General features: G+C 45.1%; 1 protein-coding gene across 2 annotated transcripts; it reads right to left on the reverse strand.

Annotated features, from left to right (window-relative positions):
- Positions 1–21882: 21882 nt before the first annotated feature.
- Positions 21883–25095, reverse strand: LOC121404241. Of its 2 annotated transcripts, none has more exons than XM_041593522.1 (2): positions 24351–25095; positions 21883–24176 (listed from the first exon to the last, which is right to left on the reverse strand). In XM_041593522.1, the coding sequence occupies exons 1-2, from the start codon at positions 25084–25086 to the stop codon at positions 23632–23634; spliced, it is 1281 nt and encodes a 426-aa protein (XP_041449456.1). In that variant the 5' UTR covers positions 25087–25095; the 3' UTR covers positions 21883–23631. The 2 variants fall into 2 exon arrangements, with proteins under 2 accessions (XP_041449456.1, XP_041449455.1); XM_041593521.1 differs by having other exon boundaries at positions 24351–24369.
- Between the last annotated feature and the right edge of the window lie 1783 nt (positions 25096–26878).

Genomic DNA, 26878 nt, shown 5'->3' on the forward strand with positions numbered 1-26878 from the left:
CCTGGTTTCCCGATAAAGTCCTCGTGAATTATAAATATCTTGTAATTCAGGACCCTGGACAGACTGATGCATACCTCAGCCTGAAATAGGACATTACAGTACATATTTCCCGTTAGCAGCCTTTGTTCTTACTTGTGCTGTAGCCAGGATTACTGTTGACGCGCTTCTGGATGTCAGTGTCGTAGCATTTTTTGGGGTTTTTTTTCCTTCAATATGTAACAATTCGTTATGATTGCTGTAGCATTTTTTACCCATTTTATTTTTTCCATAGCACTGCTCGTTCTTGTTGTGTTTTAAACATAGTAGACATAACCTCTGTTTCATCGCCAATTCTAATCGATTTTCCGGAGTTAACCGTTCAAATCTTCGACACTCCGGGATCCAATGACCTCCTATACTGCAATAGTTGAAATATTTCTCCCTTGTTGTGGTTTTTGAGTAGGGCGCCGTTTCGTGTCGGTGGTATATCTTCCTTTCTCTGGTAGCGTAATCATTTCCTGCTACTGCTGTTAATGTTTGATGCTGCTGTTCCAGGAATTGTAGCACATCTGATAGCTCCTGAATTTCTCTGGGTTTTTTTTAATATCCTGCTCAAAGTTTCGCATTCCTTCTTTGCCAAGCTTCCGGATTATTATTCGTCCGATGAAAGGGTCATTATCACCAATGGTTATTCCCAAAGCTTTGATGGCATTTATGAATTCGTTAGTTGTATCAAGTAGCTCTCTTACATCTTCCGCATTGTCGCTTTTAATTCCTGGTTGATCCAGAAGTCTGTCCTATTGCGATGTAAATAACATCCTGTTGTTGTTGTACCTCTTTTTGAGCGTCGACCATGCTACTTCATAGTTGACACTCGATGTTGGCAAGTCTTGAATTAGACGAGCTGGTTCACCTGTTAGTGTGTTCCTCAGTCGTATAATTTTTTCCGTGTTGTGTATTTTTTTTCGTCATGCAGATTGGTTTGATGCCATCTCTTCGATACTTCCGGCTCGTTCGTTTGAACCGCAGGGTCTTTCATCTGAGTTGCTTGTTCTATAGTACCTGTCATCTATGATATTCTTCTCTAATACCACCGCTCCTTCGCATTTAAGAATTTTGTTTAGCATAGCGGCTTTTTCCATTCGATTTTCAAATATTTTCTGTACAAAGTACTTCTCTTCCGAAACCATCATTCAATAACTTTATATGGTTTCCTCGATCTCACCTTTAATTACATCCAACTTTTTCAGGATATCTGCGGCTTTGTTTTTGGTAAGAGTTTCATTTATTACCTCCTGCTGCAGGCACATCAATCCTTCTTCTAATCCTGTTCCTCTAGCAATCTTTGCCGGTTCGTGACTGTTTTTCAGGCTTGATGGTTTCTTTGGTTGGTCCTTTGAGAGCCCCGCATCCGTTTCGTCAATTTTTATTGACTTACTGCGTCTTTCAGGTAGAATAAAAAGTAAACTGTGTGAGGTATCATTCCGTTTTTTGTATCTGGCTGGTTTCCCGGCCTCGTATTCCCCAATAAATTCCTCAAAATAGCCAGTGGAGCACATTAACGTAATCTCACCTTTGTTTTCTATTTGCATTGCCCACTGCATATATATATATTGTAACCGATTATAATTACTCACGGCAGCGGCCGTCCTTCGCCTTTTTATATCTCCTTCTTCATTTGCTACTGCAGCTGCAGCATCTATACTGTTCTATCGCATTCTCTCTCTTTCTATCTATCGCTCGTTCTCGGCTCAGCAGCAGCCGAGCTTCTATCGCTTCTTTCGTTCTTTCTCTCGCTTGCATTAGGGAACGGGCAATTCGGTCCGTCATCATTATCGCACTCACGTTCTACTGTCTTGATCAATCACTCACTTCTCTCGCATATTGAACAGACCCTGCGTCTTCAATTCTCGCTTTGATTTGATCAACCGGTACCCCTCGCTTTATTTCGCTACACCTACGCACCCCATATTTCGCCTACTTAACAAATAAACTGTACACACATAAAGTATATTGAATCGCTCGACTTCTTAATTTAATCTAAATTCAACAGCTAGTGAAAAAGCTCGCTAGTTCAACATTTGTGGTGACCCCGACGTGATTTGTGCAATAAACAATAGTGCAAATTACAAACTACAATTTAGTGTCAAAATTACCCTCAAGTGCCGTTCCTTCGTTTGGTTTCACTTGCCTGCTCTTTCAACCCGTGTCATCGACCACATAGGTGCACACAAGCTTATACAGGCCGCCCTTGAATATAGGCATAGCTGTTGGCCTGCGGTTCTCGTTCCCGTCTCTTACACGCGTACTCTTTGGCTTCATCTTCCCGCTAGAAACGTTTCTTACGCCGTCGCTATAATGGAGAGGGATGGTGCAAACGGCATTTCAGTTACAGTTACAAACAGGGTGACTTTCCTGACAATGAAAGTACCGGCAATCTTTGAACAATTAAAAAGGTTGAATGCTACTTGGGAGAGTGAGTTGCCAGACTGCGACTACTTTATGCTCATTGTGAGGCTAGAGGAGATCGAGGAGCTGCAGGGCATTTTTAAAACCCTGCACAACGAGCTTCAGAAGTTGGACTACGACAAGACTCGCATTGGATCGTTGGACAACTTTAATTATCTATTCATGACGCTGGATACTTCGATTCGGCGCGAAATCGCTAATTGATTCCCCCACCTGTCTCCTCCTTCTACAGTATCAGCAAAAATTACTATTGGTAATATTGTGGGTTGACAGCTTCCACTTCAGCGTCGGTCTGCCCCGTGTCTACGCCGCATACAATTTCCAAGGGTATCGTCGGAAGACAGCAACGTTCAGTTTAAGATGGAGACATCTTCGGATTCGAGGAAACCTTCCTCGGCCTTAGCTGTGAGCCAGATGCAGCTGTTGGCAAAAGACGAGCCGGCAGCAGTGCTTGCTGATGCGGAAACCCATCCCCGTGACGTGGACATAGATGGTTTGGAACCTGGCTGCCACTTTCAGGAGGATTCTTACACAACTTCGCAGAATCCAAGTGGACCTTTACCAAGAGATCAACTCCAATTGAGGGATTCTAGCGTGCCTGCTGTGTTTGATGGAGCTCCGGCATCTTACGTAAATTCCCGTAGGAAGTTGGACATTGACACCGATGTTCCCACACCACTGGAACTAGCTTTGGAAACGGCTACTGATCAGCCTTCTTTCTCGTTTTTGGACTATTCGTCATTGTCGCGTCCCTGCAGAAGTTCAGGTTTGCCAACAGAAGCGCAGCTGTTTGAGGCTTTCGGACTGGCAGGACCTGCAGCTACATGGTCCAGAATCTTTCTCCAACGGTTGGGCAAAGATAAGTTGTCTTGGCATAAGAGTCTGACTGAGATTTCTTCGCGTGGGATTCTTTTGAATGATTTGAGGGAGCCCCCTCGTTTGGCATGTGGACCTCAATGCCGATCATCCTTATACTTTGCGGGCCATCATCAATTCATCGCACCAAAGAGGACTCCAGCTCAGCTCACCAACACTTCAACTTTCATCAACGCGCACAAGCAGAGTCTTCGCGATGGATTTCGAGCTCAGTTTGCACTAAGTCCATCCCAATATTGGCCAATATCAGGCCACATTTTAATCGCTACTAATTCTAAAACCGCATCTTTAATTACAGAGAGGCCTGCCGATCTTGCTGTGCTCTGTCTGGCGCTTTTGAATGGCGGCTCTCTCTCTTCGTTTCCTGGGCCTAGCGTTACATGCCTGATTTTGCGTCGATTAGAAGTTGCCTACTTGCTTCACATCTACTGGTTGCCATGGAAGGAAGTCTACATGTCGACTCTGCAGCTGCTTTCAAATCTCACTCCTAACCCTGGGTTGACAGTCTCTTGGCCCATAGCAAAGGTGTTCCAGTTTATTCCCGGAGGAGCTGTCGTTTCCCGTGTTGCAGTGCTAAAATGGCATCAGGAGCTACATCGAATCAGCCACAAGCGACGGCTGTGAAACCATTCAGCATCTGTTGAAAGTCAGGCTTTCAACGGGGGGAGTATGTCTGGTTTCCCGGCCTCATATTCCCCAATAAATTCCTCAAAATAGCCAGTGGAGCAAATTAACGTAATCTCACCTTTGTTTTCTATTTGCATTGCCCACTGAATATATATATATTGTAACCGATTATAATTACTCACGGCAGCGGCCGTTCTTTCGCCTCTTTATATCTCCTTCTTCATTTGCTACTGCAGCTGCAGCATCTATACTGTTCTATCGCATTCTCTCTCTTTCTATCTATCGCTCGTTCTCGGCTCAGCAGCAGCCGAGCTTCTATCGCTTCTTTCGTTCTTTCTCTCGCTTGCATTAGGGAACGGGCAATTCGGTCCGCCTGCCCTCTAGTAGTCTTTAATTGATCGTCATCATTATCGCACTCACGTTCTACTGTCTTGATCAATCACTCACTTCTCTCGCATATTGAACAGACCCTGCGTCTTCAATTCTCGCTTTGATTTGATCAACCGGTACCCCTCGCTTTATTTCGCTACACCTACGCACCCCATATTTCGCCTACTTAACAAATAAACTGTACACACATAAAGTATATTGAATCGCTCGACTTCTTAATTTAATCTAAATTCAACAGCTAGTGAAAAAGCTCGCTAGTTCAACATTTGTGGTGACCCCGACGTGATTTGTGCAATAAACAATAGTGCAAATTACAAACTACAATTTAGTGTCAAAATTACCCTCAAGTGCCGTTCCTTCGTTTGGTTTCACTTGCCTGCTCTTTCAACCCGTGTCATCGACCACATAGGTGCACACAAGCTTATACAGGCCGCCCTTGAATATAGGCATAGCTGTTGGCCTGCGGCTCTCGTTCCCGTCTCTTACACGCGTACTCTTTGGCTTCATCTTCCCGCTAGAAACGTTTCTTACGCCGTCGCTATAATGGAGAGGGATGGTGCAAACGGCATTGCAGTTACAGCTTCGAAAAACAGGGTGACTTTCCTGACAATGAAAGTACCGGCAATCTTTGAACAATTAAAAAGGTTGAATGCTACTTGGGAGAGTGAGTTGCCAGACTGCGACTACTTTATGCTCATTGTGAGGCTAGAGGAGATCGAGGAGCTGCAGGGCATTTTTAAAACCCTGCACAACGAGCTTCAGAAGTTGGACTACGACAAGACTCGCATTGGATCGTTGGACAACTTTAATTATCTATTCATGACGCTGGATACTTCGATTCGGCGCGAAATCGCTAATCGATTCCTCCACCTGTCTCCTCCTTCTACAGTATCAGCAAAAATTACTATTGGTAATATTGTGGGTTGGCAGCTTCCACTTCAGCGTCGGTCTGCCCCGGTTGAAGGTTGCGTGTTCAGATCACGTCGGGGTCACCACAAATGTTTGGCTATTAAGCGTTTTTAATAGCCGTTGAAACTCGTTTAATTGTTAAGAAAAGTCTAGCGTTTCAATGGGTAATGTACAATTTATTATATATTGGTAATGTAAGGTAGACGATAAAGTGACCGATATAATAAAGCGATGGATACGTTATGAAGATCAATACCAGACTGAGAAAGGGCAGGCGGGCCGAATTGCCCGTGCCCTAATGCAAGCGAGAGAGAGAAAATAAACGATAGAAGCTCGGGCTGCTGCTGAGCCGAGTACGAGCGATAGATAGAGAGAAAGAATGCGAGAGAGCAGCATAGATGATGAGAACGATGGCGAAAGAAACTTGGAAGCGAGATGCATATATAGACCAAAATTCGTGTGTCACCAATTGACCGAATATATGCGTATGTATATATGCGACGACAGAAAAGATCGAGAGATTGCAAAGGCATGCAAGTGCTGGACCAGATCATGGCCTTTGCGAAGGCATGTTAGGGCAGACGGACCAAATTACCCGTGCCCTACGCGATGCTAAGAATAGAGATCGATAGAACGAAAGAGCGATAAACCGAGATAGTAAAGGAGAAAGGCAAGAGTCGAAGAGACGAAAGAACGGTTGCATAGGCGAATAGATTGAGTAATTATCAGCGGTTACAATGTTTATATGCAGTGGGCAATTCAAATAGCAAACAAAGGTGAAATTACGTTAGTTGCGCCACTGGCTATTATTTGAGGTATTTGTTGGGGATTTTCCGGCTGGGAAACCAGACAGTATCTTTTACTAGGTGTATTCATTTTTATCAATATTCAATAAAAACCTGGTCCGTTCATAAGATAGTTTTAGAGAAAAACGTATTTTCCTACCTAAGTTTAAAGCCCTTTTTGCACATTTGAGTTTTTTGGCTTCTACATCGATAACAGTGACGCTACCTCGCACGAAACACTGCCAAATGGGCCCGCTCTTGCAGCTCTAACTCCCAAACAAAATCTAAATTTTGAAATTTTTCGTGAGAGTAGCGTCCTGTTTAAAATTTTTTTAAATTATTTTTGATTAAACATACAATTTAAAATTATTATATGTCGTGATAATAACCATTAAACTTTATTTATCGATGGAAAAAAACAAATTTTAGCACATAATGCACAGCAAAGGGGCAAATATTAACCGGAATCAAAGTTCAACTTTGACTGTTTATTGTAAAGCTTCTAGACATTGTAACACCATTTTATCTTGCAGACTAAATTTTGAAACTTTTCCTTGCAAATCCAGTTTATTTCACGAAGATATCTGGATTCGTTCAGAAGTTATTAATTTAGCAATCCGAAATGGCCGAAGGCCACACTGTGCTTCGCTGGGATCCTGATTGAGGGTTCCTAGCGGCCTGGACTTCAGGACGGCCTCGATCCCAGAGTCCTCTCATGTGCGGCGCTCGAGGCGGTATGAACGCAAACTCGCATCCGTTTTTTGACGCGAATCTGCGTCACCCTCCTCCTCGACGGCTTCCGCAGAGCACAGAGGTGGCGGCTCACTCCGACGAAGTTCGACGCGTTTTCGCAATGGACGTTCTGGCGCCCAACAAACCTTTTGAAAGCCTTTGAAAGCCTTTGTTCAAGTCGGATACAAAAAGCGCAATATACGACTTGTATGGGAAGGCCTTCCTCGAATTTTGAATGTCGGCGAGATTAGTCCACAAAAATCAATGCCGCAAATTAAAAATGGGCGGAGAGAAAACTTTCCACCAGTTGCGTCAGCAGTTGTAATGGATAACGATTTGTAGGCATGATGGTTAACCCAGAGATTGACCAGCACGCTGTTATTCCGGCTATTGTCTCGTCGGCAAAAGGGTGGTATTCTTTTATAGTCAACTCTGAGACCTACGTGTGATATATATAATAAAAAAAACGTGCGAAAACATTTAAAGCCATAAACTAGAACATTTACAGAACCGGAGAGAAACAAAACTTTTGGCCAATAGACTTCACTCATACGTAACTAACGTAACACAAACGAAGGTACACGTCTTCAGATGGTATGGGGGAACACCTTTGTCATTTATTGCTAATTTCCAATCACTATGACCCCTTTCTCACGGCCTACAACGACAGAGGCTGGGTATCGGAGATCATTAGAGATTTTTTTGTACTCTAACATTATAAACAATATTTATTGATATTCAAAATGACATTTAAATCTTAACTCTAAACATTTAAAACTACAACAATTCCCCTGGAAACATTTTTGTATCACCCAATTTACAAGCTACTTCCCCTTCTTCGAAATTCTTTATTTTTCGATATCGCTCAGCAACAGCTGATCGTTCTCTCCGCACTGCTCTGGCTATCACCCCTATATGGTCATTGACCTATTCAAATTCCTGTCTCCAATCAAAATGTGTAAATGCAATAAAAATCACTTCGGTGTAGGTTAGGTTAGGTTTATAGGGCTGCTCGACTGAAGTCGAGGTCACTCGGAGGCAAGTCTGCCCATTGTGATGCCCACACTCGTCACGGGATATTGTCCGGTGCCTAGGGAGGTTTCGCGAACCATCCCGAGGCCTCTATAAAGAGCACCAGTTTTTCTAGAGGCATGTTTGCCAGGCTGTCCAGATCTTCGTAGAAGGCGCCACCGAGTATTCGGTGACGCCTCCCCATGAGTGCAGGACAGTTGCGGAAAGGTGCTGGATGCTCTCTATTTCCTCCTCGTCCCTGCAGCTGCGGCAGAAGTCATGGTGGGGCAGTCTGTACCTTGTGGCCATGCGGCCGATGACACAGTGCCCCGTTATAACTCCCGTCAGTGTTCGCACCCGACTCTTCCTGAAGCTTAGGAGAGTCTTGGTGCGTTTAAGGTCATAGTGGGGCCAGAGCGAGCGAGAGATCTCACAGTTGGGTGTGGTGTTCCACCTCCTGTCCGATCTCGTTCTGGCTCGGCCCATCATCTGCGAGATGATGTCTCGTAGTGGTCTCCTTATGTCGCTGACTGCGTCCGCCATTGGCTTGGCCGATCCAGTTCTGGCACACTCGTCCGCACTCTCGTTGCCCGCTATGTCGGTGTGACCCGGAACCCACGTGAGTGTGATTAAGTGCGCACTGATCTGGTTTAGTGCGTCCACCGTATCACGTACGAGTCTGCTTGTGGTCTTGCAGGATACCAGGGCTTTGATGGCAGCTTGACTGTCAACGCAGATTACTATGTTCCTCGGAGGTATCTCCAAGGTGTATACCAACTTTGCCGCTTGCCATACTGCATATATCTCCGCCTGGAATACACTGCACCAGTCTGGTAGTCTTAGGGATATGTTGGTTGCTAGTTCTTCGGAGAAGATTCCAGCTCCTGTCCCTTCGGCCGTCTTTGACCCGTCGGTGAAAATGGAGAGCTCGTTCTGCCCCAGGACAGTGTTACTCTTCCATTTCTCCCTATCCGGTATGTGTCCTTTAAAGTTTCTTTTCCATGAGAACTCTGAGACACAGTAGTCACTCCACCTGGCCGTTCCACTATCTTCCATACGGAGTATAGTGCCGTGGCCATAAGGCGATGGCTTGAAGAACTGCGCGGCTAATAGCCTAGCGGCACTTGTCTCAGCCTTGCACTTAAGATGAAGGTCTATCGGTTCCAGGCCTAGCATGGTGTCCAGAGCTGCCTGTGGGGTGGATTTGAGAGATCCGGTGACCCCAAGGCATGCTGTCCGTTGCACTCTACGAATGTTTTCCAGGTGGGATTTGGTATTAACCGCTTCCCACCATACCATGCCTCCGTATGTCAGGATAGATCTTATTACCGCTGAATCTATCAAAGGGATGATGTGCGGCTGTAAGCCCCATGTTCGTCAAAAACTCTTCTTACAGGTGTAGAAAGCAGCTATTGCCTTTTTCTTCCTTTCCTCCGTGTTTCTCTTCCAGGAGAGTTTGGAGCCAAGGATGACACCAAAATACTTGTCTTCGCTCGATAGCTTTAGTGTCGTTCCACCAATTGCTGGTAGTTGGAAACACGGTATTTTATATCTTCGTTAGAGGAGCACCAGCTCTGTTTTTTGAGGATTGACACGCAAACCGTTCTGGCGTGCGAATCTGGCGGTAGTGCCCAGTGCAGATTCTAGAAGGTCACTGATTGTGGGCAGAAATTTACCCGTTACCAGTATTACTAGATCGTCTGCATAGGCCGTAACCTTATATCCGCTCCTCCCCAGCTGAAGAAGGAGGTCGTTGAGGACCAGGTTCCACAGGAGAGGGGATATAACTCCCCCTTGCGGAGTACCTCGTGTGACCGTCTTTCTTGACGAGGAGGAGCCTAAATTGGCGCTTATCGTTCTGCTCCTGAGAACGCTGTCTAGCCATCCGGTTACCGTCGGGTGTGTACCAATCTTGGCCAGTGCGGCCGTTATTGACTCGATCCTGACGTTGTTGAAGGCCCCTTCTATATCTAGAAAGGCCGCCAAGGCATATTCCTTATAGCTTAGACTATTTTCGATATGCCCAACAACTTCGTGTAGTGCGGTCTCAACTGATCTACCTTTGAGGTAGGCGTGCTGAGCTCCACTGAACACTTGTTTGTCTAGCTTGGTTCTTATATATAGATCCATCAGTCGCTCCATCGTTTTAAGCAAAAATGACGACAGACTGATGGGTCTGTAGTCCTTTGGGGAGATGTGGTTTATCTTCCCGGCCTTGGGGATGAAGACCACTCTCACCTCCCTCCACCCATGGGGGACGTACCCAGTTAGGAGGCATCCTTCGAATATTTTCTTCAGCCATGGTAGTAGGTGCAGGCAAGTTGCTTGCAGCATGGCTGGTCGGATATCATCCGGTCCCGGTGACTTGTAGGGACTGAATGATTTAATGGCCCAGATAATCTTGTCTGGTGCCATTATATTTCGTATGAGATCCTCGATTTCCTCTCCTGGATGATCCTCAGTGTCGTTGGTGGCGTTGGATTCGTCACCGGTGACATCTGAGCAACCCGGGAAGTGAGTACTCATGAGGAGCTCCAGGGATTCTTGGCTGCTCTCTGCGAAGGTACCGTCCTGGCTGCGGAGCAGGCCTGGTGTGGTGGGTGCCTTCGACAGTACGCTTCGAAGCCTTGAGGCCTCAGTGGTACCATCTATGGCATCGCAGAAGGCTGCCCATGATTCCCTTTTCGCCCTCCTACAGGTGTTTTTGTAGGTATTGAAGCTGCGGCGATACTCGTCCTAACTTTCCTGTGTGTTTGTCACTTTTGCTTTATTGAAGAGTTTCCTCGATTCCTCTCTGACTTCGCTCAACTCCCGTGTCCACCACGGGTTGTGATTGGACTTTAGGGGTCGGCTGATCGGGCAGGATTTGAGAAACGCCATCTGTAGAGCATTAGTGACGGTCTGCGTAGCTTCCTCTAGTGCTTCCGTTTGAATTATGTCCCTTTCCGGTGGTTTAGGCAGCACCTTCTGTACGGTTGCGGAGAAGCGGTTCCAGTCTGTCCGCTTGGGATTGCGGTAGGCCTTGGGCCTCTCCTTGTTCCATTTGATGCTGTACACTATCCTGTAGTGGTCCGAAAAGGAACACTCACTGGACACGTGCCAGTCATCGATGGTAAGGGAGTCGCTATTCGAGGCCAGTGTTATATCTATAACCTCTGCACGGTTCCTGTTGCGGAAGGTGGGGTGGTCTCCCCGATTGCACACAACAAGATTTGTGGACAGAATGTACTCGAACAGCGACTCTCCTCTAGAATTTGTGCCCGTACTTCCCCAGAGGGAGTGATGGGCATTCGCGTCACTGCCTAAGACAAAATCAAGTCCCTCCCTCCGCGCTTGGTGGATCAGGGCCCTGACATCCTCCGAGGGTGGGTCTTCCTCTTCGTACGGCAGGTATGCAGAGGCTAGGTATAGGTTTTTCGCGTCCTCCCTGTCACATAGTGCCACCGTTAGGTCCGGAGTGCTGTACCTGGAAGAAAACAGAACATTAAGCTCGTTCCTTACCACGATACAGGTTCTTGGCTTACCCGCGGGGTGTGGCGTGAGAAGGCGGTATCCGCGACCGTTCAGTCCCCGAACCCTTTCACTTACGATCCAGGGCTCTTGGATGAGGGCCACGTCCACCGCCTTCTCCTCCATAAACCGCAGCAGGTCCACCGATGGTACACTTGAGTGATGCAGATTAATCTGCACCACCTTCATGCTATTCAGCGGACCTGGGGTGTCGCGGTACTGCTACCGCCAGGGTGCCCATACCAAAGGATATGCGGCAGTCCGTTGCAAGGAGTTTGGCCAGGCTTTCTTGACCAATGCTGATCCACAGTTCCTTGCCGTTCCCCTTGTCTCGCGCTATCGCTCTTGTGATGGTGCAGTCAGATGTCTCCAGGATCCGGTTCTCTGCCTTGATCAGAACGAGTGTGTCCTCATCCGCCTTAATCGGGGGAGGAATCCATACCTTCATGATCGTTCTCCTGGGAATCTGATCCGTCGGGACCACGCGGAGTGCCGCTCCTGGCCAAAGTTCACCAAAACCTTGGACCGTGGTTTTGAGAAACTCAAGAGTTTCTGCATTGCCACAGGCCACTGCTTTGGCTCCCTTATACCGCTTGATACCCTTGAACTCGCAGACAAACGGGTTATCTGCGCACACACTGGCATCCTTCATGGCGGTCAGGATCTCCGATTCTGCCTTCAGCCAATTGACGTCCGATATCTTCCCCTCTGGGTGACTTTGGTCGATGATGGCTACCAGCAGCTCGGCCGGTGATCCTAGGCTGGCCAGAATGTCATCTGGTTTCGCCTTCTTCGACTCGGAAGCTTTTGTGGAGTCGTCCGTTCTCTGTCGCTTGAACCTTGGCTCTCGACCAGTCGGTTCCACCGGTGCCTTCTGTACAGAGGGCGTTGGTGGTGCCTTGGCACTCGCCGTGTTCTGCGTCAGAGGTGTGGTCTTCCCCCTCTGCTTCCCGGACAACTTTTTCCCCTTTCTCCCTCGCGCGTTCGCAGACGATGACTTTGAGGGTTGGTCCACCTTCGTCTTCGTGCCGGCTGATGCTGACGCTGAAGTCGACGGTTTGGGGTCCTCAGTCACCGCCGCGTGTGCGCTTGGGGGGGCTTTGTCTCCGTTGGTAGGAGCGACTCCGTTAAGCCGCTCGTACCTCCGCACGTTTTGCTCGTGCTTCTTCTGAGGCTCCTTTCCCTCGCCGTCAGCGTATCGGGGGGTCTTTGGCTAATACCACGGAGGTATTTTGCCGATGCCCTGTATCCCGACAGCCGTTTGCGTAGGGTCTCAGCCTCCGTCTTCTCATCCGTCACAGGTAGTGGACCCGAGTCGACCTGGATGTTGGAAGCCGTGACTTGTGGCTCCGCCTTCTGCGGCTCCTCGTTGTATCCGAGTCGAGAGAAGGCGGTAGCCAACTCTGCCTCCGACACTGAGGGACCAGTGAAGACGAAGCTTCCGTCTGTGGTTCCCGGTTCCAGATCCTCTATCGTCCCTTTCTGTCTGCGGATCCTTCTGTTGCTTGTGGCATTACACGATTTGGCAGCCAAGCACTCCACTGCCATCTCAGGTTTCCTGCAGTCACAGGATATCGACGCCGGGGGGCCTGCGCTCGCACCCCCAATCACCGCCGGTACTGGGTCTCCGACTCCCTGCACCTTAACTGTTCTTTCGTTATCGGACATTCCCCCATAACGGATGCGTTTTATCCCTACCGCCAGGGAGAACTACTTTTAGCTTCGGCGCTCCCCCATGACCTGCCCGGCTTGGGTGGCCCTTCTGGCAGCATTACGCTACCGCTCTTGGGTTCCTTACGCTTACTAAGCCACCTCATCGCGGCAAGATGGTAGTTCTCCGAGGGGGTACACTTCGGTGTAACCGAGTAACAAATCTTACTTACGCCGGTCCATCGGCGAAAGCGCTTTCACGTAGCCCGCTGTGAATTTGGAAGGTTATGTACTTTTTTGACAAGGTCTACCTAGATATTTATTTCACACACACCACTCAGAAACACAAAAAAAAAAAATAAATAAAAAAACTAAAGAAACTAATGCAATTAAATATTTACCGTAATCTAATGCACTAACATTCTAAAATTCGCGTTCTCTCTTCGCACTTTTTCATTCTCCTCTTTAAGCTCCCCTCGTATGCCGAAAATTCGAAATGCTCTCTCTCACTATATGCGCTCGGTGGCACCGTGGGACACAAAACCCTTTTCTTACGTTGCAATTTCCATTTAAAACTTCTGATTAACTAATCTGTGAGGGAGTAACTAATGTGAGGGAGAAATTAAACCGCTTATCTCGAGCTCTCTTCTCCATGCCCCCTGTTAGGTTAGGAACATTTTTTTTCTCTCCTCCTCTCTTCTCTCACTGAACAATTATTTCTACTTTCACACTTTTTACACGCAAAGATCTTTTCTTTTAATTTATGCTTAAATCATAAAATATTCACTATTTTTCCCCGACGTAACCCCGAAAAAGCATATACTGTACGTTGCGGCTCCACGCTGCCGTCTGTCCCGCTCTTTGGAGCCTCTCTGCCTAGCTCGAATTTTCGAACTCGCTCTCGATGGCGGTTCCTCTGGTTTTTGTTTCCCCGCAGCTTTACATTCCCCTCTTGATCGGTTGCACTGTTGATATTTCGCTGCTTGTCGCTGCCTTTTGCATGAGTAAAACTCTAAAATGGGTGCTGTCGCGTCAAGACGCAATGTTTTTATTTGGAGAAAATTTGAAGTCTAGTGTAAGATAGTTTAGGGCGAAGCGGGAGCGCAATAAAGCTCTCTCTCGCTCTTGGCGAATTCGCCCCGCTTCGCCGCCCTAGATAAGTTAGGCTTAAGAATATTTATAACGAGAAGGAAAAAAGAGTCGATAAATAGTATTGAATTCGAGCGCACGTCCCTTTTTTAGTCTCCCTCCGTCTTCGTTAAATATATAAAATTTGCAGCCACCAAACTCGGTTTTTTTGTTAAAGTTCATTTAGAAAAACTATTCTAAAATTTCATGGCGCCCCCGGGTGGACTCGCAAATTAATATAGCAAAAAAGGCAGAAAGTGACAGTGACAGTGACACGAGTGGTGAACAAAATATATGTAAATCATATTGAATATTTAAGTGTATATAATATACACCTGCCCGCGTCGCGTGTGTGTGCAAGATCAACCCCCCAAATAACACACCTAAAACTACCGCGACGGACGGCTAACAAATATACAACAAAAATACCTAGCGATCTCAACCACCGAGGGATATCCATTCCAAAAGACATTTGCCACCTGCCAAGGAAAGTGGAATTCCCAGGATCTTATTACATACATACTAGAGGTATTTGTGCAAAAAATTGAAAGCTCGAGTAAAGACAAAATCATTAAAATCTCGTAGTTACTGTCTTGTGCTAAAATAAGTGCACCTCGCTTTCAATTCTTGGCACATCCGTATGACATAGTAGAGCTAGATTTGCATGTATTTAGTAGAGTTTGTACATATATTACATATTTCACATATTCACATACATCATACCATCTTGGACGCAGAACATATACATATAATTTATAACTGCAATCACTGTCGCCCCTTTCCCACTTTCTCGTTTTCGTTGCGCAAATATTTAGTTGGGTCACTGGCGAAGCGCACAATGCAGCGGTGAATTTTCGTTCTCGCTTTTGCTCGTCACCGTTGCTGACCGTCGTTGTTGTTGGTGTGTTCTTGCGTTTGGCGCGTTTAAGTCAAACCGTTCGCCAAGCGACGCGCTACCCTGTAATCGTCGGGTATATAGTTTTGGTGCAAAGGATCCAACTGTCAATTTGTCAAAGCGTGCCTCGAAATTCAATTGGGTGTCTATCGGTCGGTCAGCCAGGCCCAGCATACCCAAGCGCCAACACAGCTTAAACACACACACATGTGTTTATGTTCACAGCTTCAGCGGTGAATTTTTCGTTTTCGCTTTCGCTTGTCACCGTTGCTGTTTGTTGTTGTTCTTGTGTGTTTTGTGTTGGCACGCCTGCGTAAACAGATCGCCGAGTGCCTCGATACCCTTTAATCGTCGGGTATATCGATTTTTCGCCTCATTTGGCATCGACACCCTAGGTCCATCTTAAACAGATCGCCAATTGCCTCGATACCCTTTAATCGTCGGGTATATCGATTGTTCGCCTCATTTGGCTTCAACACCCTAGGTCCGTATTAAACCGATCGCTAAGTGGTGCGATACCCTCTAGTCGCCGGGTATATTTCTTTCGACCTAATTTGGGTACACCTTCCTGTGTCGACACTTTGCGCCGCAGCAAATAATATTATCGTGAGAACAGCCCTGATTAGTGATTCACTTAAGTATCGAGAGTCAAGATGAATCCCAAATCAGATCATAAGCCTATTCTTGAAGAGCTAAAAAAGAAGCTCAGCTCCCGTGTCAAAGGCATTCGCCGACTAGCGGACCGGCTGGAAGCTGGGGAGATTCCGCTGCAGTTGACAGAGCTCGAGTGCAGACTCGACGTACTGAAAGCAACTATAGCCAAGGCAAGCCAAGTTCAAGAATCAATCGAAGAAATAGATAGTGACGATGACTTTGGAGCCGAGTTGGAAGAACTCTCGATTGTAACCAAGGCAAAGATAATGTCGCTTATCGACGCCTTGAAGACAGCCAGTGATACAATACCTTCAGTATCAGCTTCTGTAGCCCCAACTCGTGCTCGACTTCCGAAGTTAGCCCTGCCAAAGTTCAGCGGAAAATATTCGGAATTCAAAGGCTTCATTACTTTATTTGCGACTCTTGTTCACAATGACGAAAGCATTCCAGTTATCGAAAAGTTTAACCATTTGGTTTCATGCCTCTCTGGTGAAGCGTTGGGAACGGTAAGGGCGTTCCAAGTAACCGAGAGCAATTATGAGAAAGCCATGGCTAGCTTAAAACGGGTCTATGATAACGAATGTCTGATCTTTATGAACCATATTGCTGCCCTATTTAGTCTTCCTAAAATGACCCAGCCATCTGCATCGTCCTTAAGGAACCTAATCGATACCACTTCATCGATATATGGTTCCTTGTTGTCGATAGGCGATGACCAAAAGATCTCGAATGCAATGCTTATTCATCTCGTCTTGAACAGAGTCGATCCTGTGACCAAACAAGAATGGGAAGAACAGCTCGATTATGAGAAGCAGCCGCTTTGGGCTGACTGCGAAAAAATGCTTAATCGCAGATATCAGCATCTTTCGGCCGAAGAATCGGCAAAACCAAAGCAGGAGCAGAAAGCTGTGCCAAGCAAGCCTCACAATCGGAGCTCATTCGCGTGCTCTACTGCGAATGCTAAAAACCAACAATGTAGTTACTGCAATGCAAAAGACCATTTGTTGACTACTTGCAGTCCATATGCGCGGCTTGCAGTGATGCAAAGATTCGAGTTTGTCAAATCGGCATCGCTCTGCATCAACTGTCTGCAACAAGAGCACACTGTGGTACGATGCAAACCTGGCAAGTGTCGAGTGTGAGTGTGATGTGAGCTCATGCCTTATTGCATAGGTACACAGTTGTGGATAAAAGTTTAGCGTTACCATCACCCCCAGAGAATTCTTCTCCCCCTCCTAGTCAGAGTAACCCTTCCACTTCGCATGCACTCCATGCGACAGCTTTGGATAGAGTAATTCTGGCAACGTCGAGCGTAAGCGTCCGAACTAAAATGGAGAGTATGTTTTGGCCCGAGCACTGCTTGACTCTGGGTCACAAACTAACTTCATAACTGAGGACCTGGCACAGCGCTTACAGATCCGTAGGGAGGAGTCGTGCATCAACTTGCTTGGAATTGGAGAATCTAATTCACAAGTCAAGAAAAAGATACACACGGTGGTGAAGTCGCGAATCAATGGTAGTGAGTTTTCGGTCGATTTCTGGATTCTGAAGTCAATCTCGGGATACCACCCTGATCACGCACTTAATGTGAGTGACTGGAAAATCCCGAAGAACCTACCTCTTGCAGACCCATATTTCTACAAGCCACAAAGAATAGATATGTTGATAGGTGCAGAGTCATTTTTCGAACTCTTATCGGTTGGTCAAATTAGACAAGGTCCTGATTATACAACTCTGCAGAAAACGCTTCTCGGTTGGATTGTGTCTGGAAGATACAGTCCAAAGGTGACTGTCACCCAGGAAGCGAGGAACTGTCTGAGTTGTCGAGAAGAGTCAGTGGTGTCTATCGACAACACACTACAAAAGTTTTGGTCACTAGAAGAATTGCCATCTTCTAAAAAGCCTTTAACTCCTGAACACAAGTTATGTGAGGAGCATTATTGAAAGACTACTCAAGTCTTGCCTTCAGGTCGGTTTGAAGTACGGCTGCCGTTTAAATCCGATCCAAATTGCTTAGGCAATTCCTTCGAGATGGCTAAACGGCGGTTTTTGTCGCTCGAAAGAAGATTGTCCCGCGACCCTGAGTTGAAGAAAATGTACTTGGAATTCATGGAAGAGTACCTCTCCTTAGGTCATATGTCGCCGACTGACAATACTTATCCTTCTGCTCCACACTACGTAATTCCACATCAGTGTCGTGTTCGATGCGTCGTCGAAGACGTCATCTCAGGTGGCCTTGAATGACATTCTGATGGTCGGACCGACTATTCAAGAGGAGTTATACTCAACGCTGCTTCGCTTCCGTCTGCACAGGTTCGCCCTGACTGCCGATGTAAAAAAGATGTATCGCCAAGTGATGGTGAATGAAGCGGACAGGCAGCTTCAGTTGATCGTGTGGAGAAGAGACCCATCTGAGTCCTTGAGAATATACCAGCTCAACACTGTAACATATGGGACTGGACCTGCCCCATTTTTGGCTATTCGGTGTTTGAAAAGGTTGAGTGAGTCTGCAAAGCTCTCATTCCCAAAGGCTGCTAAAGTTATCGGGTCCGACTTTTATGTCGATGATATGTTGACTGGTGCTGGTTGCGTGGAGGAGTTAAAGACAGTTAAGTCTGATGTGGCTCAGGTTCTTCAAACCGCAGGGTTTGAGCTGACCAAGTGGTTCTCGAACTCACCTGAAGTTGAGGCGTTCCCCAAGGCGTTGGGAATATCGTGGCTACCGCATGAAGACGTCTTTAGGTTTCAAATTGACAGTTCAGTCATGGGTCTCCGAGCGACAAAACGGAACATATTATCGGTGACATCAAAGCTGTTTGACCCCCTTGGTTTGTTAAGCCCCTTGGTAATCAAGGGAAAGATCCTACTGCAGGAGCTGTGGCTTAACAAACTAGATTGGGATGAGTCAATTCCAATGAATCTGGAAACATCTTGGAACTTTCTAAAAGAATCCTTGGGTCAGCTGGAGAAGATTGCCATACCGCGCTTTGTGCATACTGATCCCATGTCACCGATACAAGTACATGCCTTTGCCGACGCCTCCATGAGAGCTTATGGAGCATGCGTCTATATCCGTAGTAAGACTGCAGAAGGTTTCAAGGTCTCGTTGTTGACCGCAAAGTCGAAAGTAGCGCCGCTCAAGACGAAAACGCTTCCAAGGCTTGAGTTATGTGCCGCTCACCTTCTCGCAGATCTCTGTCACCGACTCAAATCGCTACTCGAGGTGCCGATTGAACGGATGGTATGTTGGTCGGATTCGGAAGTGACCCTTCATTGGATCCGATCCCCCCTTCGTCGTTATCAACATTCGTTGCGAACCGAGTAGCTGAGATTCAGGAGTCAGATGATGCTACGTGGCGGCATGTTCCAACTAAACAGAACCCAGCAGACATAGTTTCGAGAGGTTGTGACATTGAGGAGATTTCGCAGTCGATCTGGTTTAGTGGACCAGCGTTTTTGAAGGAAGAAGAAGAGAGCTGGCCCAGAAATCCCCACTTCGAGCTTTCTGAGGAAGAGCTGAAGCTGGAAACCAGGAAGACAGCGGTCGGACTGACCGTGGCCGCTAAATCAAATGATTTAGTGGAAATTATCGAGGGATACTCGTCACACCTCAAGCTGCTAAGAGTGTTCGTTTACGTGTTCCGCTTCATCCGAAAATGTAAAGACAAAAGTCTTAAATTTGAAGTCAGTCCGTCACCAGTAGAGTACGATGAGGCTTTTCACAAAATTGTCATGCTGATCCAAAAAAACGAGTATCAGGAAGAGATCGAAAGGGTTCGTAAAGGCACCAGGTTAGGCCCCAGTCTTCAGCGATTGAATCCCTTCATCAACGAAGAAATGGGGACTTGGTGCTCCTTTTCGTTGTTGCGAGTTGGGGGGCGACTAGTTAACGCTCCTATGTCATACCATGGGCGGACTGTTAGAAGCAGGAGTGAAGTCGGCCAAAAACCTCCTGCTGAGGTTGGCCGGAAGCGCGCTCTTCACCGCCGAGGAGCTGGAGAGCGTGATGGTGGCCATCGAGGCGGTGCTAAACTCGCGCCCTCTGGGATCAATAAGCCCCGACCCAAGCGACGGAGACGCCCTGACTCCCGGGCACCTGCTGACAGGCGGGCCGCTAATCGCACCCCCAGCACCCCGGACCAGGAGGGTCTGAGTTGCTTAAGGCGATGGCGGCTTGTCTCGTCAGCCAGGCAAATGTTCTGGCAGCGATGGTCCCGGGAGTATGTGCTGGGCTTGCAAATAAGATGCAAGTGGCACCAGGAGCAGCCCAACGTCGAGGAAGGCGACCTCGTCATCGTCGCAGAGGACAACCTTCCGCCCCAACAGTGGCTCCTCGGAAGGGTCGTCGCAACACACGCCGGGCAGGACGGAAAGGTCAGGGTGGTCGACCTCAGGACGAGCAGCGGAGCGGTCTACAGGAGGCCGATCCATAAATTGGCGCTTCTGCCGATGTGTTGAAGTCCCACAGGCCTTCAACGGGGCCGGTGTCGCGTCAAGACGCAATGTTTTTATTTGGAGAAAATTTGAAGTCTAGTGTAAGATAGTTTAGGGCAAAGCGGGAGCGCAATAAAGCTCTCTCTCGCTCTTGGCGAATTCGCCCCGCTTCGCCGCCCTAGATAAGTTAGGCTTAAGAATATTTATAACGAGAAGGAAAAAAGAGTCGATAAATAGTATTGAATTCGAGCGCACGTCCCTTTTTTAGTCTCCCTCCGTCTTTCGTTAAATATATACAATTTGCAGCCACCAAACTCGGTTTTTTTGTTAAAGTTCATTTAGCAAAACTATTCTAAAACCTGAATAGAAATAAACAATATTTTTTTCTTTTAATTCGTATCTGCTCTATACTTTATATAAGTAGGTACCACTAACACTGGTCTTCACTTGTCGGCGTCCACAAAAGAAAAGACCGATCGCCATTCTGCGTCGACTCTCTAAACCTACTTTTCTTTTTCGACTCTTCACCTGTCAACTTTTGGTCTCCTTTCACCCAAATGGGTCGAGTTGCACTAGATGGCGTGGCTTGCCCTTTCTGCGCTGTTAGGCGCACAGTTTCAAATCCACTGGGTACTTTAAAACATTTAACGCCCTACAGCTACGGGTAGCTTACACAGTAAATGCTTGCATCTAAAGCAGCGGATACATGATTGAATTGTCTGACTGCAGTCCTCCTGAGCGTTTACGATCCAAAAACTCTGTTGAAGGATACTCACAAGTGCACGTGGGCTGATATGAAAATTTGTATAGTATGAACATAGCTTCGCACGAATTGCGAGCGCTTCGTCAGAAGCAAAGGAAACTTGTTATCGTATAATTTAGGAGCTTTAGCTAGTCTACTTTCAACAGCTACAGCAAGTACCAGTGTCTTCATGGATGAATTGGTTCAACCGCTGAAGACAAGGACCAACTCTAGATCCTTTTCGAACTTTATCGAGTTCTTCACGACATTCGTGATATTTGATTATCTCGACAACTTTAAGAAAGGCTTCATTATACTGCCCATGGTGAACAATGGGCCGTTATATTCTATAGGTGTTGATGTTACTGAGACGAGTTGTAAATCCGAACTGTTTTATTCTCAAAACTTATGCACTATATATAGGAAACTCTAAAATAATTAAACTAAGACCAACGCTAAGAAAAGAAAAAATGTGCGGCATTTGTTCCCACGACCATCCTTGATATTGACAAAATGTGTGTGACTGTTCGACAAGTGTGTCGACAGATTTGGATTCGACGCGAACCATGTAGATGACTTTATGGTCGAACCGATCCTAGATTTAGGTGTCCCTTTTCTCAAGTGGCCTCCTTGAAGTGGACAGTATTATTTATGGGTGGCCTGTATGGTTCCTGTTCATGTTTATGAACAACAGGTATAAGACATACATCAACACACCATAACCTATCTAGCCTAGACACCACGTTGTTAGACTAAGATCTATGAATTATACTAGAAAAGCTGTAATAACCCTCGGGTCACCTAATTATAGCATACATGCGACCCACTGGTGGGGTTAGCAAAAGAAAGCACAATTCCCACATTTAATCAGCACTTTCCGCAATACAATCACGACCAACCCCATTCCCAAATCACTGAACTTCCGGCAGACCCCATTCCAAAACCCTGACCGACCTTCTCGATAAGTAGTACACTATTCTACCATATTACCAAAATACCTTTTCGATAAGTAAGACACTTATTTACCGGATACGCAAAAAAACACTGAAAAAGTGTTAATAATAGGCTTTTGGAAAATAGGCAGTGTGCTTCTAAAATATTTTTTAATAAATCGCTAAACATACTGGCGTATTATCCATTCAAAAATTAATTGTACAATCAGTCCCACAAAACTGCAAATAACGCTAAGTTTAATAAAGTCCTCGTAATTAAGGAATTTAGCTCGGTCCAATTGCAAACTGTCTGGAGTTGTGGGTAGAAAATAACAAGCGCAGATTGAGTATGTTATTACAAGCTTACTGATAAACACACAAAAGCGTTTAGCTCGTGACATACTAGGAAAAGTATTTGTTTCTCTCCATTTCCCGGTTATTGGCTGCCACATCGCCCAATTGGTCCAAAGCATTTCATAGTATAATCGAAATCTACGTTTCCAAGATCCAACTACTCTCACATCGCCAGGTTTAAAGATCAGGACCGATGTCAAAATTAAAATCTTTCCTTTAACCCATCTACGGGCAACAAAGACCTGCGTCTCCTGGGTCTGAACATCATTTACCTCAATGCGTCGCAAAAACCAACTGGGAAATCGACCGGCATTATTATGTGATACGGCAATTTTGGTAGGTACCCTTATGTCGCGCGTCCGTAGCCAGAGAATATACGTTGTATTTCGTTGTAGATCTAGATGTTCGGGATCCTGAACGAGCGTAAATTGCATCTCATTGTATTGCGTACTAAAAAGTGATAACTTCACCGAAGATGTCGTCTCAGCATTAACTCGTCCGCCTGTTTTCACATGGATTAACAGATCATGTACTTCCCTTGCTGAATCGTCTTCCAAGTCGACCATTTGACAGACAACTGTTTTGCTGAGTGGAATGTTTCGATACAAGTACACCCACAATAACCAAATTAATAAAAATGAAGTAATTAGTAAATAAAATAATAAAATTATGAGGTTAAGCTCCACATTTGCATACGGATTAACAGGCACCATTATAGCGGGAACATTGTATACATAGCTGGTATATGTGCCCAAAATTTTGCACGTGCAATGCATACCATTTTCAACTCCGAAATCCAACGATGGATAGCAACCATCGTGGGCCCAATGTTGTTCATCTGCTGCCAAACTGTACATCCAATAATCGCAGCTACGCATTTGAAAAACAAAGACGAATCTAGCCGGCCCATTTCGTACTGGTGTTTTTTGGAGAATATTTTGTTGAGATTTTTCCCATACTCGTACTGCCATATATGCCCGTTTTCCCTGCATACAATTGTTTCGCAATAGAAAAGTCTTGTTTCTTGAATAAGCCGGAACAATGCATAAGGATTTTGATATATCCGAGAACAGTGGTTGTTCTTGAATTTTTAGCAATACTCGAAGCTTGTGCGTGCTGCTGATAAACCGTACGGACAGCATTGTTTTCTCTTCAAGCATAATACGGTACATACGTACATCTTGCATTTCTAGAAGTATACCCTCCTCACGGCAATCAATGTACTTATGATCTACCTGTGATCTTGCCTTCGCGGCCAAACGTATTGAATTAGCTCCAATAGATGTCCATCTTCCTCTATCGTCGTCAGTATTAATGTATTTCAACATTTTAGAAGAATTAAAATCCGTTGCCCGCACATTATTTGAAGATCTTCCCAAATTAGCTTGCATGGGATTTCCTATAATTGTAGTAAAACTAATTTCGCTGTGCTTAAGAACAGTCTCTACATTAAAATGATCTTCATGATAAAAAATACGAACAGATAGCAGAACAGTACTTGGTTGTTTCTCTTCTGGATACCACCAATTCAACTCACGTTGGGTAGATACTACTTTAAGACATATGTAATCCTTGTTGTTTTCTTTTACTTCCTTCAGAAGGTCTGAAGAGGAAAAAAACTCTGTGCATACTGTCGCTCGTGTCAATTTTATATGATTGATCCCGCTCAAATGAAAAACATTGTATTTCCAGTGCTACTCCCTCTTCACTGGTATCTGCCTGTAGACCATGCTTATGAGCATATCTTAGATAGGAAAATAGTCGTTGTGTTTCCCACGTGGACTTAAGCCAAGTTAAAGATCTAAACTTATCCTGCTCATCATCAAAGTTGTTAATTTCAGCCAACAGTTTATCAAAAAACGCTTGCACAAGCTTTCCTGATTTAAGAGCGCGATGGTACTGATCATAAATAGACTGGGCTGGTTGGGGTGTTTGTTTACACATATGGTTCATCATGTGGTAGACGGTTACGCATGCCTGGGTAACATGAATAAGCGGCTGTTCAATCAGTAGGTATATCATATCATTATGGTATAAACGTTGAAAATTATTGTTCATTAATTGCACCACATTGGCAAGCAAGTCCTGTTCTTTCGTATCTATAGGTTGTAAACGATGTGCTAATGTTAATGTCAAGTTTGCCAATTTTCCAAGAGAATTACGCGTCTGTGGATAAATGCCATTTAAAGTACGTAACAATATTAGGCCGGAGTCAATGTGATTTATATGCGAAGCAATAGACTGTATTGTTTGAAAGTACCGAAGACACTGACCTTCCTCAACAAGATTAAGAATATTATGGGGTGAATCAGTAATATATTTCCAAAGAACATCCGGAGGCTGAGCGGGAACATTCTGCAGTGCCGTAACTTTAACCTTTATCAAGTTAGTGCGGCATGCTTGAAAGCTATCACAAACAAGTACTTTAATAAAATTAGTAACTGGTAAGTGCACTTCACAACTACAGTCATAACAACTATCAAGCAGTACATGTCCGGCATAATACCAATACTCTATAGGATTGTTCTTCGTGTCGAAATCCTTGCAGCACGGAAAAAATGGTGTTAGCGCTTCTTGACCTGTTGTTGGATTTACAAAACATTTTCCAATAGTCGGACCAGAGTTTTTGGTTAGATATTTAATGTCCTGACCAAACCAACCATCTTGTGCTGTTACTATAAGCTGAACTATAGAAGAATTCGCTACGGTGCGTATATACAAATTTAGGTCTTTGCTAGTTAGAGTGAGCTGACCACCCACATACCACTGGTATCTAACCTTCTGAGTTCCGCAGTTTGCGCATCTAGCAGTAAGGCGCACATTAGAAAAAGGGCTAAACAAGTTCATTGCACAGTTGAATAAACATTCGATCGTTACGTGCAGCATTCTGTAGTCTGTCATTGTAATTGTCTGCACCTTTAGTGAACCGCGATTAGGATTGTCATCCTCAGATAATAGCAGACGAAAGATATAACTGCATCCACTTTTGAAGGAGTACGCAGGAATCATAAAAGCGTCAACTGAAAAAGAAATTAGTTATCTATTTTAAGTTAAGATTTATGTAACTTAAATAAATATAATTATAATATATTAAGGAACTCCGCTTATCGTTTTTACACACAATTATTGTTTCCATATTGGAAACATACATATATATATTCATAACACCGAAGCACCGACCGTTAAGTCTTACTCACTCAGTCAGGGGCTGAAATGAAGTGGCACGAAGGCTTCTGAGGAGGCAACGGATCCGTGCGGTGGTGTGATGGCGAGTTCGGGGGGACTCGCGTGGGAAGTATGGAAAATAAAAAACGAGAATGAACTGCGAGTCCCTTCTGCGGACGCTACTATACTTATACCCGTACTCAGTCAGTATATACATTTTTAAGCATATGATTTTTTAGAATTTTAGAATTAAAAAAAAACATTTTACATATTACATTTTTTGCTACATCTGCTATCTACAGCTACATCAAACATGTAGATTGTACATGTTCCATTTAGATTCTACATCTTCTCCGCTAGGAGTTGCTCGCGCACTGAACGCGGCAGAGTGTGCGAGCAAGAAAGAGATAGGTAGCGGGTCTCTGGCAGGAGGGGGCGAAAGAACCAAAAGAAAATTAATTTCTTCATTCTGGCTATAATTATGATCCGATATAATTCAGATTCGGCAATCTGGTAGATATGGGCATTCTCTACGATACTGCGTTTTTAGTTTTATCGTATCGTAGTCTGGAAACAAAATTTGGTTTCTCTAGCTTTTATAGTCTCTGAGATCCAGGCGTCAAACAAGACGGACAGACGGACAAATGGACAGACAGACATGGCTATATCGACTCGGCTATTGATGCTGAACAAGAATGTATATATTTTATGGGGTCGGAAACCTTTCCTTCTCTGCGTTACACACATCCACTTTTACCACAAATCTAATATACCCCCTAACTCTTTTTGAGTACGGCTATAAAAAATGGAGCTACTGGATTGTGTTGCGCGAGCGGTCAAGTAAAATTGATACCATTGGTACCGCCATCAGAGCCACTACATTCATTGGTTTCAGGAAATGGGCCAAATTCGAATCATTTATTGAATAATATTCAGTAATATAATAATTTGCTTTCATATGACATCATTTGGCGCAACAAAAGTTATTCAAAACAATTTTATGATAACTTTCAAGATTCAGGGTCAAATATATCGTCTAACAGGTTCATTATTGCCAACGACGGATAGTGACTCAAAATTTTGCAAATTTATTTTATGGGCGATTCAGCAAGACAAGTCGATTAGCGTTGTGCACACAACAATTCGGTAAAAAGGCCAATTGTGGAACAACTCGAAACGTTTTTCCATCAACATAACATAATCAACATAAATTGGTTGCATTATTCACGACCGCATTGGACCGCATGCCGTCTGATAACTACAGATTTGTCGTCAAAGCTGATAAGGCGCCTGTAGGAGAACACGCGAGACGTTTTAATGCGCCAACAATTAACGAAGTCGCTATTGTCATCGTGGGTGAAAATTTAGAAAACCGAGAGCTGCAATCAACTGCAGCGTGTATCCGAAACACATCGATCATATAATGCTTGACAATATTCTATCTTATTTTGACAAGGTGAAGATGGGTATTATTTTTCAATGAAGATGATAAATCCAGTCACAGGTCTAGAAACTAATAAAAAAAAAACATAGTTCAATGAATTATTATTCATGCAGACTGATGGTTCGGGAAAATGAGGACAATCATATATTAAATTTGCCAATATGCTGTGAATATGTACGAGAAAGTTGAAAC

The sequence above is a fragment of the Drosophila obscura genome, unplaced genomic scaffold (genome assembly GCF_018151105.1).
Source record: "Drosophila obscura isolate BZ-5 IFL unplaced genomic scaffold, ASM1815110v1 contig_191, whole genome shotgun sequence".
NCBI lineage: Eukaryota > Metazoa > Arthropoda > Insecta > Diptera > Drosophilidae > Drosophila > Drosophila obscura.